General features: G+C 41.3%; 1 protein-coding gene across 4 annotated transcripts; it reads right to left on the bottom strand.

The window, feature by feature from the left end:
* Positions 1 to 463: 463 nt before the first annotated feature.
* On the bottom strand, positions 464 to 12,984 carry slc26a10 (solute carrier family 26 member 10). Of its 4 annotated transcripts, XM_061774672.1 has the most exons (18): positions 12,522 to 12,981; positions 10,526 to 10,636; positions 10,280 to 10,437; positions 10,007 to 10,171; positions 9,290 to 9,442; positions 7,000 to 7,082; positions 6,767 to 6,914; positions 6,587 to 6,700; positions 4,060 to 4,137; positions 3,886 to 3,981; positions 3,473 to 3,579; positions 3,144 to 3,213; positions 1,989 to 2,171; positions 1,832 to 1,886; positions 1,389 to 1,477; positions 1,261 to 1,315; positions 1,043 to 1,149; positions 464 to 964 (listed from the first exon to the last, which is right to left on the bottom strand). In XM_061774672.1, exons 1-18 carry the CDS (start codon positions 12,787 to 12,789, stop codon positions 926 to 928), a joined length of 2,079 nt encoding a protein of 692 aa, XP_061630656.1. In that variant the 5' UTR covers positions 12,790 to 12,981; the 3' UTR covers positions 464 to 925. The 4 variants fall into 4 exon arrangements, 3 of the variants coding, with proteins under 3 accessions (XP_061630656.1, XP_061630664.1, XP_061630678.1); XR_009788704.1 differs by lacking the exon at positions 1,261 to 1,315 and having other exon boundaries at positions 12,522 to 12,983; XM_061774680.1 differs by lacking the exon at positions 4,060 to 4,137.
* Between the last annotated feature and the right edge of the window lie 1,405 nt (positions 12,985 to 14,389).

The following is a 14,389-nucleotide window of genomic DNA, read 5'->3' as shown; positions in this document are numbered from 1 at the left end:
CACTCCTTGAGCTTAAAAGGGAAAATCCACAGGGTACAGTGTCTAGAGAGCTCTTTGAAATGTGGACTGGAAAAAAATAAATTGGCTATCTAACATCAAGCGAGAACATAATTAGATTTTTGTCTTTTCTGTCCTGGTTTTTATGCAGTTTTATTATTAGGTCAAGGTTAACGTGTCTGTGAGGACACACCTATTTTGACCACTAGAGAGCAGCAGAGAGCAGATGAGCTAATGTTTTGGTAGACTTTTCAAAAAATTCACTTGATTAAAATGTTTCCTTCAGTGTGATCACAGCACAGGTTATTTGTTTCTGTTCAGGCTTTCCGTGTCACAATCATGCGGATATTGTGGTAGAGTCGTGTGTCTGTTTTTCATCAAGTTTTATAATCCAAGAGCCTGGCATGCTTCACATTCCTAACCTGTAATAAAATGTAACAAAAAAAAAAAGTCACCAGATAATATATTGGTGAAGAAACTCATCATTTCCTTTAATAAAATATAGTCTCATAATCCTTGAAAAGCGATATATTTGTTATAAAAACAGCCGCTGGAGAACAGTTGCAGACAAATACCAAACAGTATTGCACGGCATGTCCTGTACACATGTTCATATTTAAGCACATATAAAATATATAAATATACAAAGTATTTAACCAGTTCAGTGCACTTTTCAGTATATTTGGCTCTGGATTACAATCAAATAATATTCTCTGTTAAAAATCCAGCATAGATGGCATGGCGATGCTTTGCTTACATACAATAAGTAACAGCGTAAAGCCTCAATAATGCTACAACAGGCTACTGCTTCTTAGAAACACAATTAACAACATGCGAGTCCGATTGTGATTGTCCCTCTTCTGTCCCAAGCACTTGATTGAGGAACATGAGCCATCATCGGTTTGCCTTTGCACTTTGCCACTTTGCATCACACCCAAACAGTCGTGGTGTTTTCTGGATGTTTTTCCTACAATAAATGGCAATAGTTTGAGCAATTGACACATCTTTAAATCCAATATGTGGTTATTGCTGCTTTCTATCATACCTTCTGCTGCTGAATGTACATCACAGCATCGTGTACAGTGACGAAAATATGCTGGGGGTTCATGTAGTTCATGAGACCGCTTGATGTGAGGATCTTTAAAACACTCTCTGGGGGAACAGAGAACTTATTCTGTATGATGCACAAGTTATCTATCAAGAACATTCACCATAACCCAAGAATAACATCTATGAAACAATAAAAACATGCAAAGGCCTTACCATTACAGTTGGACAAATAAACATGAACTCCAACTTTTTGGCATTCAATGCACATCTGCAATTATTAAAGGCAATATGTTGGCATGAGGCACCGCCAAGAGACGTTGACATTGTTTTTGCACACTAACCTGAGTAAAGAGTCTCGCTCCTGCAACATCAACAAATATCACGCTGCTGCAGTCGATTAGCACGACCTGGACCTCATGCTCGGATGCTTCTGCAGACAGCGAGAGGGGGAAAAAAAACAAAAAAACATTCCGGTGAATTATAAGAGTTAATTGTAATTACAATCATCTCAAAACATTAGAAGTACAATAATGCCATAAGTGAATCATGTCTCCATGTTTAAAATGACAAAACAGACTTTAAGTATACCTGCAAAATCTAACACATTCCACAACAATTGTTATCTTTGTAAGTGCAGAATTTTGCACACACCGTACATTGGTGTGTATTGGATCGTATGTGCAGCTGTACCTAATGAAGGAAGACTTGACTAGATTATCATACGTTTACATTGTGGTTTTTTTCCTATGGTGAGTGAGTGTGTGTGTTTACTGTATGTCATCACCTGATTTAAAGAACTCATTTTCTGAAGAAAATGATGCGTTTGCGATTCCTCTTTCCTTAAGAACGACAAAAACCAGAAATACAAAATAATTATACAATTTTACCATATTAAGTGCCTATTTCTGACTGTGGTCATTGGGTGAGTGCAGCAGACGTACCACCGTGTTAACGTTGGTCTCTCTTTCACGCTTCTCCAGAGCTTTCCGGGCCTTCTCTCGGCTGCGGATCTTCTCTGGCGTCAGGCCCAACAACCTACTCATCTCCTCCCTAAAAAAACTACGGTTTCCATAGTAAATAGGTCCGTTGTATGTCAGGATCTTCATCCCTGGCACCTCATAGCACTGGAGGGAACACAAGATGCAAGCCGCTTTCTAAAATATCCATAAGGTAGGAAACTGAAATGTTGCTAAACAAAACATCTGTTTAAATTGGTACTTAAAGAGCCTGTAAAGTGAATTCAGAGATTTGTTTCTAAATACATTATACATACTGTATGGTATCGATTGCTAAGAACATGAGCCCTGACTGAGAACTATAAGTATCTCTCTGAATTGTGGAGATGTAGCATCAAAACCGTTTTAGTTTTCTTGATTTTTCTGGCCCCGCGACACACTTGGGTGTCCCGCATGAGTCCCCCCCTCTCCCACTTTATAAGAACTGGAGCACCTTCGTTTGCATCAGTGGTTATCCGGCGCAATTGTGACATGCAGTTAGCTAGCTAGTGTTGCCTGCACCCCCAGAATGCATCTTCCCCAGACAGTCCGCTGGTGTGGCCGCTTTAGAGCGCCTCATTGTCGGCCGTGAGTACGAGCACGTCACAAAGAAAAAGGTGGAAGAGCGAGGAGAGAAAAAAATAAATAAATCCGACATGTCAGACAGCGTGTGGACTGGGACTTCATGCAGACGTGGTAGCTTTAGAGAACCTCGTTGTCCAGGTGTGGAAAAGCCCCGCAACAACCCAGTGAGATATATTCCAGTTTTGGGGGATATATTTTCACGGGTCAAACATGGAGTTACAGTACATTTAGGCATACAAAAGATTCTAGCATCCATTTACCAGGTCGTAGTAATGGTGCTTGCTTGACAGTTGACAGTTGAGGGGGGAATCGTGTCACACATTCAGCGGACATGCCCGCAGCGTTTAAGAGTGGAGAAAATGGCTTGATTTTGAAGCCTTATTTTATATACTTGGCAATTCTTTCAGTCATTCAGATTCAGCAGAATTGTCAACATGACTCTCCTCTGTCGATTCTCAAATTTAGAAAACATTTTTTATTTTCACTTTACAGTTCGGTATTCTGGCATCCTCTCACCTTGCTATGATTCTCCAGAGGTCTGTAAATTTCTGTGTTGCTGGCACGGCCGAGCACGGAGCAACCAGCCCTGATGAATGAACCATGGTTCAGAGGATGCAATCAACAAGCCTGACAGACATTAAGCAAGCTTTTTATCATTTACCTAATCAGCCACAATATTATGTACATTTAAGCCAATACAAAAGTGCTGCGTACAAAAAAGATAAGTCACTGAGAAGAAAACAGACTTGCACCTAGGAAGAAACAAATGGCTCTTTTACTGGACGTGGTAGCGTTATGATGTGCAGAAAATAATAATACAAATTTGAAAACAAAAAAATAATTACCTTTGCGTGCGGCAGATTACAGTCATCATTGAGAACACCACCCCGATGGCTAAGCCAAGATCCACGTTGAGAACCACAACAGACAGCCAGGTGACCACCCAAACCATCTGTATAAATGCAACATTCTTAAAATGATACCAGGACACATTTTGCATCAGTAGACAACCGCGTGAACGGAATTTATGGGTACATCTTGTTGCTGTTTCTTAACAGAAAGAAAGATGACCACAGCTTCAATACAAATTGAAAAAGCCCAATTAGCTGGGTTTTGGGAATCCGTTGTTGATTGGACGGTAACCGGGGAACTAATTAGCCATCTTCAATCCCTGCTCAAGGGAGTCTCGTCGTGCCTGGGGATCACATTCCAGAATAGATCCAATAACATCTAGTCCTTCACTCTTCTGTGGCCTTACAAAGTCAATTTTGCTGATTCTCCACAGTTCCGGTAAGTCCTGGAACTGCAGAAACATTTGCCTGAGGCTGGTCACATTGATGCATGCCAGTACCGCCTGTGGACAAACAAAACAAGCAAAATTTGGTGAGCTATGTCACAACTCCTTCACCTCTGATACTGGACAATAACACACCTTAGGTAGGAAGTGGAACAGAGGTCCAATAAGCAGCAGAACAATTAGTACAACAAGACTGGTGAACAAGCCAGAGAACTGCAGAAACAAACACAACAGAAGCCACATCACTCACTGAAAATCTTAATGCAACCAAGGCGGTCGGTGTGCTATAATAATTACACATTTACATTCGTCCCCCCCAAAAAAAATGTTTTTTAAAATGATCATTCCATCTATGAACCACCGCAGTAAATATGAATTGGCACCAACTGATATGCATTTGTTAACAGTAAGCTAAAGAAGTGCTAATTTTAGTGAAATAACGAGGGGTGCGCGGTATATGCGGCAGACAACATAAATTTGGCCTACAGTATAGATTTGAACTCTAGCGACCAATCGCAATGACGCTTGTTGATAACATCATTGTATCGTCCTCAATGTGGAAAAGGCTTCGAGCACGTCTGACCACGGAGCTGGAGGAGCCGCTGGCACCATTTTTGAGCAGGTTAAAAAAAAAACAACAGTGCCTCTTCATCAAACAGTTACCATTCACCCCTGCTCCTGGCTGCTCGGGAACTACCGGGAAATGCTAGGCGCTAAGCAAACTTGCTCTGCACCAGCTATGAGCTGCAGCTGGCTAGCTAGGACAGCTCCTTTAAGTTGCTAATCCTCACCCCAATGGTGACACATAAACTACAACTGTAGAACCAAATTCTGGGCCCCCATACAGAAGCCTCATGAAGGACAGCCAGTCCCACCCTAAACCAACCCTCGCTGACCCCCATAAACTGTAATATAGTGATTCCCAACCAGTGTGCCGCAGCACATGGGAGATCATCGGTGTGCTGCAGGAAATCCAATTTCACTTAATTAGTCTTAAAATGATTTATTGACTATGAGTAATGTACAGTATCTTTTTTCAATATGCCGAAAACGTACAGTGACAGGCAGAACAATTGCTCTTCCACCATATGGTCGATGGTCCATAATTAACTTGTGACATTTTAGTTCAGTGGTATGAGTGATATTTTTTCTCATGTAAAATACGTACCTTTGGATCAATAAAGGTTGGGAAACAATGCTGTAGTCTATCCTGAAGTTGTTCTACTATGGTTTATATCCATCAATCCGTTTTCTACACCGCTTATCCTCACTAGGGTCACGGGGTCGCGGGCGTGCTGGAGCCTATCCCAGCTATCTTCGAGGGAGAGGCAGGGTACACCCTGAACTGGTCGCCAGCCAGTCGCAGGGCACATATAAACAAATAAACATTCACACTCCTATTCAGACCTACGGGCAATTTGGAGTTCTCAATTACCCTACCATGCAAGTTTTTGGGATGTGGGAGGAAGCCAGTGTACCCGAAGAAAACCCAAGCAGGCACGGGGAGAACATGCAAACGCCACACAGGCGAGGCCGGATTTGAACCCGGGTTCTCAGAACTGTGAGGCAGGAAAAGAATTTTTTTAATTTCAATTCAATGATTACTCAGTGATGACCACACATTTTTGTGTGGATTAACTTTAAGAGTACTGTATTCTTTTTTTTCTGTACTCTGGCAGGTTCGATTGCACCTACAGTAACCTAAGGACTGCATCTGTCACTTGGTTAACTATCTCTATGTAAATAATATAACATAATGTTATTTAAAACAAAACAATACAATATAACAGAGCGAGAGCTGTGCTGTTGTCGAATGTAGCGATTGTGAAACAAACATTAAAATAACGTATTATTGATCTGATTCACCAGTCGCTCTCTTGATTTTCTCTCTACCGCACACCAGCCCAGCTGCGACAGCGTCCCGTGCGTTAGCTACCTTACTGACGTAGCAGCGCTGTCCCTCCATATGTCCCAGACATTTTACATGAGGCGCATTAAAGTACTGTACTAGTATTCCTGGATTGAACGGACTGAGAGCAAATGAGAGACGAAAAGTGACGGCGAACAGCAAGAGGCAAACGTTAGCTGCTTCTCTCACAATCGGCAGCGTTGCAAAAGTCTATCTATCTATCTATCTATCTATCTATCTATCTATCTATCTATCTATCTATCTATCTATCTATCTATCTATCTATCTATCTATCTATCTATCTATCTATCTATCTATCTATCTCACTTAAGAGTCTTTAAAGAAGTGTACTGAGTATGGTCTGCTTGTTTACATTTACATGTAGGTGGCTATTTGGCATGTCAAGTCTGGACTAAGTTGCTCATTTAATGTGGCTTCAACTACACTATTTAAGTTATTTGTTCATGTTGATGACATCATTCTGTAACTTGTGTGGCATACATTATGTGGCATATGGATACAGTTAAGCTAATGCTTTTTTGTACTGTGGATAAGTGTTATTCCTGCCCCTTGACAGCTGCTGAAAGTAACTAAAAAGTTACTTTTTTCTAACTTAGTTACTTTTGAAATCAAGTAATAAGTAAAGTAAGTTACTTTTTCAAGTTAACTGTGGCAATATTGACAGTGAAGGGATTCTATTTGTACCGTGATATGAATTTTAGAGTGTATCGCCCTGCCCTACGTATGACCTACCTGTGTGTATCCCCCTGCACTTTCCAGTATGTTTGTGGTGGCGAGAGTGGCCGAACTTGGGAAGCAGGTGAAAAAGGACGACACGGTGTTGGAGATACCATGAGCCAGCAGCTCCTGCAACCACAAGTTTTCAAGTTACTAGACTGGTAAGAAGCTTCAGCAAGCATTTCTGGGCTTTACCTGGTTCGGATGGATGGAATATCCATGCTTGTCAGCATAGATCATTGCCAGTGACACAGACACAGCATAGCCAACAAAGGTGATAGCAACAGTGTCCCCAGCAATGTCAGGAAATGTGTGCAAGGAAGGCAACTGAGGCCTTGGGAAACTGAAGAAAGGACAAATACAAGTAAAACAACGCAAATCTGTTGGGTTGTTCGTGTTGTTCAAGATTTTTACCACAGAAAAATTACCCTGCTGGAATGTGGCCAACAATCTCAATGGCGTAAAAGGAGTCCAGAGAGAAAGCATAGGCCACACTAGTGGCAATAATCACCTAAAGAAGCATAAACCAAAACACAAAATGTTAATTCACTGGCCCCTAGAGGCTGTAATCAACATAGTGAGAACATCAAGTCATCATTGCAATGTCGTTGTGATTTTGTTTACGATTTTGCCTTGAATCTTGCGGAAGAAACTCCAATAAAGTGGTATTTTGACATGGAAAAAAATGTGCTAAATACAAAGACAACTCTTTTACTACTCATAATATTTTCCTGTTAGGTCAATGCTGGTCATTGCCAGTTTTATAGGAGCAGTATTGTTTTGTCGAGCCTAGATCAGACTACAGTATTTTATCCTCAATACTGGCCCGATTAGCTGTCGTGGGCGAGTTCCCAGATTGGGGCCGAGATATTTTGTCGGAAACGACAAAACGTCTTGTAGTGTGACATAATCCACGACCCAACAATAACCCTACGACGCCAAAATGAAAAGTCTATCATGTTTGATTTTTTGGGGATATCTTCCGTGTAGTGTGACATATCGACAACTCTGCGACAGCGCACCTTGACGTCGACCAATAGGATTGCATACTGCTACCGGTGCATGGCCTCTCGTGCTTGCTGGTGTCAACATACTTGGTCGCTGTTGTCAACATTTACTCACGCGCACAAACCAACGTTTACCAAAGCTTGAGAGCATGGTTCGACAGAACGCCGGCTTGTTTACATACAAATGTTTGTGCTAGCACTAGCTTGCTAGGGTAGGTAACATTATGTTGCCTGCTTGCGCATCGTATTGTATTAAAAGTACGCGGACATACCTCATGTTCTTCTTGAATGGACAGCCCACGCCCAAGCACCAGTGACGACACCACGCTTTCCCTCTTTTTTCCCCCAGCACAATACGATACATTGGCCCGATCCATTGTTGTTATCGTTGCCATGGTAATGTGTGTATCTGGTCATGTTTACCGGCGACATTTTTTCTGGTTCTGCCTCTCCGACAGTGTTTGATTTGACAAGATAAAGCCCAGTGATCGTAAAAGACGGGATACTGTGCTATCGGAATAAATGTCACTGTTTACCCAAGATACGGCAAGATTTCTCAGTCGCTTTGGTACATTTCTCATATCAGAATTTAAATTTTCAAAACTAATTGTTTAATCTTCACATCATTGTGTCATTTGTGCACATCAAAAAAGCAGTTGCAAAGTTGCAAATGCTCAGCCACATCCATTCAAATGATTATGGACAATTCTCTGCTGTTTCCTTAATTATCAATTGCTTTTGTCATGTCGATCAAAGTGTTTCAGTGCTCTCAATTGATCAGTTCCACAACATTTAAGGATTCATAGTATTTACATGCAAAATGGTTCAACAAGGTGTCATATATCAAGCATATTTCTGTACATTCCGATTAGACTTTCCAGCAGACTTTTTTTGCAAGGTGAATATTGACTTTCTCTAACAAAAGGAAATGTGTGAATCCTTATATCAACCAATGATCAACCAGTTTTCTGAAATAGCTCATCGCAGGAGAAGATAGCCATTGTGATGTGGATACAAATTTGTGGCCCAAAAGCCAGAAACGTCAAGTGTAGGAAGACTGCACTGTAATTCCTACAGTGTTGCATGTTTTGTTTTCCCTGACTGTACTGTGTTCAATATTTCTACTTCTGTTGTTTTTTTTGTTGGGGGGGGGGGGGGGGGGGGGGTTCTTTGCGCTATACAGTGCTGTCTTTTTCTTTATGCATTGCCATGACAAGGACTATCAACAAATTACAGAACAAACAGCATAAATGTAAATGTCAATCTTGTCCAGTCTCTTGCAATCAATCTCCCACATCCACTAAGGTGTAAATTACAATTTAGAATAATTGTCATTAAAACTTTAGCCATACTTTACATTAGAACATCCCTTTAGAGTATACTGTTATACTGTTAAATATAAGATATCCAAACACAATGACACAAGGACTCTTTCTGATGGCGCTGACATGTTCATGGACACCGATAGGCCTGCTTACTTTAGAGAGATGAACTAAGGATTTTGAGCAAGATATTGACTTTTCCAGGTAATTAATTTGTTTGGAGTAATGCACTTACTGTTTCGCAAATGTTGAAGTTGATTTGAGATATGAACCGAAGCGATTGAGCGAAACGTGTAATATCCATTGCCAGGCGATGCAGTGGTTGACTTACACTTTCGTGTTTATTAGTAACACAGACTCACACTACTATGGACATGACTTGAACTGACCGTGAGGATCTCCACAGGGATGGGTGTACGCAGGCGCTGTCGGTAGCGCATGTTGATCTCTTTCACTGGGACCAGAACCGCCAAACATACCAAGGAGATCAGCAGCTCCGCCATGTTAGTCTGAGGCAGGTTCTCCATCACAGACGCTAAAGTCTGAATACACAAGTTGCTGAGCAGCAGGCAGGTGGTAGCCAATCACATATCATAACCCACCCCCGTTGACGAATTTGAAACACCGACTCATTAGCACTCCTCAAATCCAGACTCAAGACTCACCTATTCCGGACTGCCTATTCACTTTGATGTGTTATGTTCTATTATTTTATTGTACTGCTTGTTTTCTTTTGTTTGCACAGTGACCTTTGAGTGCCCTCAAAGGTGCCTATAAATAAAATGAATTATGATTAGGATTATTATTTCAAGCAGGATAAATTTTGGCAAGTGCAAATCGTGAGTGGCTACTAACTCTAGGAACCCACGAGCCACAGTGGGTCATGAGCTAAAAGGTTAATGTCTAATGAGCCTTGAACGCCTTGAACGTGACCCCCGCGATAAATGTGGGATTGCTGGAGTACAAATAAATATATGTTTTTTCAGCAAACAGCTGATGATAGGTTCCACAGTAAACACATGAATATGTGGTATTCACTGTTTTCTCTACTGCCCTTTATTTCCCCTTACTGACCACAAGGGTCTCATGTAAAAAGCTCTGCTCACCTTGAAGATGGAGAAAGTCCCCGTGTGGCGAGAAAGGCGGAGCCCTAGCATGCTTTGCAGCTGTGAGCTGGTGACATGGAAAGCAGCGGCACTGGTGAAAGCCTTAACAATTGGCTCTGACAGATAGGTGGAGAGGAAGCCCAACTGAAGACCAAACATACAAAGCTGGAACACAAAATAGTTCACTTGGGTTATGATCCATTTTTGAGTAAACTTGGGTCAAATAGCAGTGGGCTTTATCCTCTGTGATGGTCCACAAATTTCCTCACATACCATAATAATTCCAGAGAGAAGTGCTACAGCTGAGGCCACACCGATCCTTTGGAGCTCAAAATCGGCCCCTTCGGGAGAACTTGAGTTCAACTCCAGAGGTGTGGGGACCAGCTGCTCCACAACAGAGCCAGTCATGAGACTCACCACAGCAAATGTACCTGCGAGAAATCCTTTGACCTCAGTGACAGTGACACAGATTGTATGGCTAATAAGTAATATTTCTTTGAAGATGAACTGTATCCCTACCTGTGGATACATGGCGACCAGTGCCAAAAATCATATAGATGATCACAGGGAAGAAGGACGTGTAGAGACCAAATATCGGCGCTACAGAAGTGAGAAGTGCAAAAGCCATCCCTGTGTTGGGGAGAAAAGTCAAAATCCCAGTTTCTATCAGCAGCATGGATTTAAATAATAAGGGTTAGGAGAAGAAGCACAAGGAAGGACAATACATTAGGTACAGTAGTGTTTTATGCTCGTATTTTCCGTGTTTGCAGGTTACGTGGAGAGCAAATGTTATTTGTGTATGTTTATATACAGTACAATACTGTGGAGTACAATTTTGCTTATATAAAAAACACGTTTAAAAAAACAGATTTTTGGTTCGAGGGTTTAAGGGGCAGGGCTGGAGTGGATTCATTTCATTTACAGTACATTCCTTTCAATGGGGAAAGATGAGCGATTTAATTTGACCTACGAGCATGTTTACAGAATAATTTAAACTCATATCCCAAGGCACCAGTGTACACTGCTAATGAAATAAAGTACATTTTTAATACAATTATAATAATGCAGGGGCGACACAGTGTACAACTGGTTAGCACATCTGCCTCACAGTTCTGGGGACCCGGGTTCCTAAATTGCTCATTTCTTAACCGATTTTCATGAGATTTACTTTTTTGTCAACATCAATGCATGTACTATTAATACGCAACATTTGAAAAAAAAAGAGCCAAAAAAAAATGTCTCTTCCACATGAACCCTTTTCAAGGATTGTAGCAATAACACAAAGAAAAACAATGGACTTTGTTGTGAAAATGATATGAGAGTGGCACTTGCCAAGGAGAAAGGCAACAGCAAAATTCACATTAATTTACGATAATATTTATAGAATTGAATTATTTGTGTTTTTTTGTGTGAAATTCATGTTTTGTTGCTATTGTTCTTTGAACATAATGATTTTGTGTGTAACTGATGCGTGGTTCATTTTGTCCACAAATAAAATATATATCTGCAAAGGTTGAAACATGGCAACTGGACAGTTTGTTTTTGTTGAACAAACAAACAAGAACACTCCATTCGCCATGATTCAACCTTTGCGGATTACCATGACTTGATGACGGAGAAGCTACACAGAAAATAAAATATGCAGTATAGCTCTTTTGAATTTGAAATAAACCATCTTTTTTTTCTAATTAGGAAGGGTTCTGTGAATGCGCGTATGACACTTGCGGGATTCCATACCTCCAACAATGTTAAGAACCACTGCTCTAAATCGTGTGAATGTGAGTGCGAATGGTTGTTTGTTTATATGTGCCCTGCGATTGATTGGCTGGCGACCAGTTACGGGTGTACCCCGCCTCTCGCCCGGAGTCAACTGGGATAGGCTCCAGCATGTCCGCGACCCAAGTGAGCTAAAGCCATACGGAAAATGGATGGATGGATAAAATAATGCACAACAGTAAGTAGTAGTTGTAGTAGCTGTAGTACAATAGTCTTTATTATTAGTATTTTCTATACCATAGACTACCAAGCAATCACACTCACATTCAGACCGATGGACTATAACTGCAACAAAAATGAGTTTGACACCCCTGCAATGGGTGACATTGTAAATATAAACAACATTGTAAATCTATATAACAATAATAAATAATATAGCTAACCTGACATAATAAGTAAAATCAAATATATTACATAAACATATCTTAAAAAATAATTTTAAAAATGAAGTATTGTAACTACTCGGGTGCTACTACAATTAACATCATAGTAATGATTATTAAGTAAAGCTACTTCTAATACTTGTAATGGTCATGTGTGACATATAAAAGATGTCAATCAAGTCCTCTATCTAATAAACTTGCTTTTGACTGTCCTTTTTAATTATTTGTATTTATCTTTTTTTCTACTAACGTGTTTATTTAATTGATCGATTGATTTTATTTGTTTGTTTATTGGTTTGTTTTACTGTGCTCATTGTAATAAACGTCTTAAACGTTGATAATTGATCATCGCCAACCTTGCGGGATGTGGAGAATGCCAACTGTCAGTCCGGCGATAGTGTCTCCTAAAAAGCATTTTTTAAAGCGGTATCCCGGCAGCCAGTTGAATATCGGGACTCTCTGACGGAGCAGGTGGAGGCACGCCCGCCGTGAACACCTGCACCGCCCGGCCAGCTTGTCCCGCAGCCGCACACCTCCATTCGTGCTGTCCTCCTCGGAGCCGTAGGCCTGCTTGAAGCGGTCCTCGGTGAAGATGCTCCGGTACACGGCCACAGAGGCACTCATGTTGTCCCGAGGGTGGGTGAGACGACCAGATGACCGCTCGAGTCCCGTCTATCTAAGTGCGTGCGCGCGTGGATTGCGTCATGACTTTTATAGCAAAGTCTGCCCCTGCTGCCTCGATGCTTTCTTGCCAGCCAATGACAAGCTCAACTTTTCTTGTTTCACTCTTGACTTCTTCTCAAGTGGACACTGGAGAGACACACACACACACGCACTAAAAAAAAAAAGAAAAAAAAAAAAGGTGAGCTGGTGCAGGTTGTCATCAGGTCGCCAGGCTCTCAAATCCTCTGGGTCCTATCGCCCAAAATTTCTCACATTTACTAAAGAAGACATACTGTAGTATTATGGAATACTGTAGTCACAGTGACTCCTGAACTGAATAGTAGGCAATGGTAAGCACATCTGCCTCACAGGTCTAAGGTTTTGGGTTAGAATCTCAGCTCTGGCCTTCCTGTCCAGGAGCAACCAATCCAACACAATCGCCACGTATGCTTGCGTGGGTTTTCTCTGAGTGCTACGCCTTCTCCCCACATTCCAAAATCATGCGTGTCAACTACATCGAAGTCTAGTCTAAATTGTCCATAGATGTGAATGTGACAGAATAGTGGTTTCTCTATATGTGGCCCGCAATTGACTGGCGACCGCTTTGACTACCGAGGACCTGAATTGAAACAATGATAATAACTTGTTGTGCTTGGGGTTGCACGGCCATTTACAGTGGATATAAAAAGTCTACACACCCCTGTTCAATTCCATGTTTTTGTGATATGAAAAATGAAACCAAGATAAACCATTGCAAAACGTGTTCCACCATTAACGTGACCTAAAACCTTTAAAATTCAATTGAAAAACATTTTTTCAGTACACAACTGCCACTGTTTAAAGGCTCTGTCTCTTGCCGTCTGGAAGTACGGGAGATGTCATGGTAAAAATGTCTGTTGCTTGTACAGTACATACTGTACAGTGAACCGTCGCTACTTGTGGGATTGGGGACCAAACCCCAATGGGAAGAGAAAAAAAAATTTCAAATAATGGATGCCTTCCAAGATAAATGTTTATTGTTGCCGATTGGTTATGTGGTGTGAAACACAAAAATGTGAGATGAATTGTCCCCGTGAGGGACTATAATGAGTATCCATCCGTTTTCTATGCCACTGACTGCTGACTTTGGATGAGAGGCAGGGTACACCCTGGACTAGTTGCCAGTCAATCGCATGGCACATACAAACAACCATTCACATTCACACCTAAGGAACAAATTAGAGTGCTCGTAGTGTCAACCTAACATGCATCATTTGGGCACGTGGGAATAAGTTGTAATACTCAGAGAAAACCCACGCAAGATTTTGGAGTCGATGTGTGAGATTTTTTATGAGATTGGATGTCCCCGGTGTTGGATGCGATTGCGAGCCAGGCGCATCCAAAACATGAGTTAAGATGAAGATTCGTCCAACGGTATTTTTACTGATGAAGAGTTCTCTTTATTTGGTATACCCAAATACACAGACCCATCACAATGTATCGACATCCATTCAGGTGACATGTCAACTATGTGGTAGGCGCAAGCTCAGACGACTCATGCAATGTATATCACTATGACACG

Source organism: Phyllopteryx taeniolatus, chromosome 1 (genome assembly GCF_024500385.1).
Source record: "Phyllopteryx taeniolatus isolate TA_2022b chromosome 1, UOR_Ptae_1.2, whole genome shotgun sequence".
NCBI lineage: Eukaryota > Metazoa > Chordata > Actinopteri > Syngnathiformes > Syngnathidae > Phyllopteryx > Phyllopteryx taeniolatus.
This window is presented reverse-complemented; position numbering and strand designations above follow the sequence as displayed.

Coding starts and splice junctions, on each gene's coding strand:
- slc26a10 (XM_061774672.1), bottom strand. CDS start 12,789: ATGAGTGCCTCTGTGGCCGTGTACCGGAGCATCTTCACCGAGGACCGC. Junction 6,915..6,999: donor GTTGGCCACATTCCAGCAGG/GTAATTTTTCTG, acceptor TCCTTTCTTCAG/TTTCCCAAGGCCTCAGTTGC. Junction 6,701..6,766: donor ATTCCATCCATCCGAACCAG/GTAAAGCCCAGA, acceptor TTGTGGTTGCAG/GAGCTGCTGGCTCATGGTAT.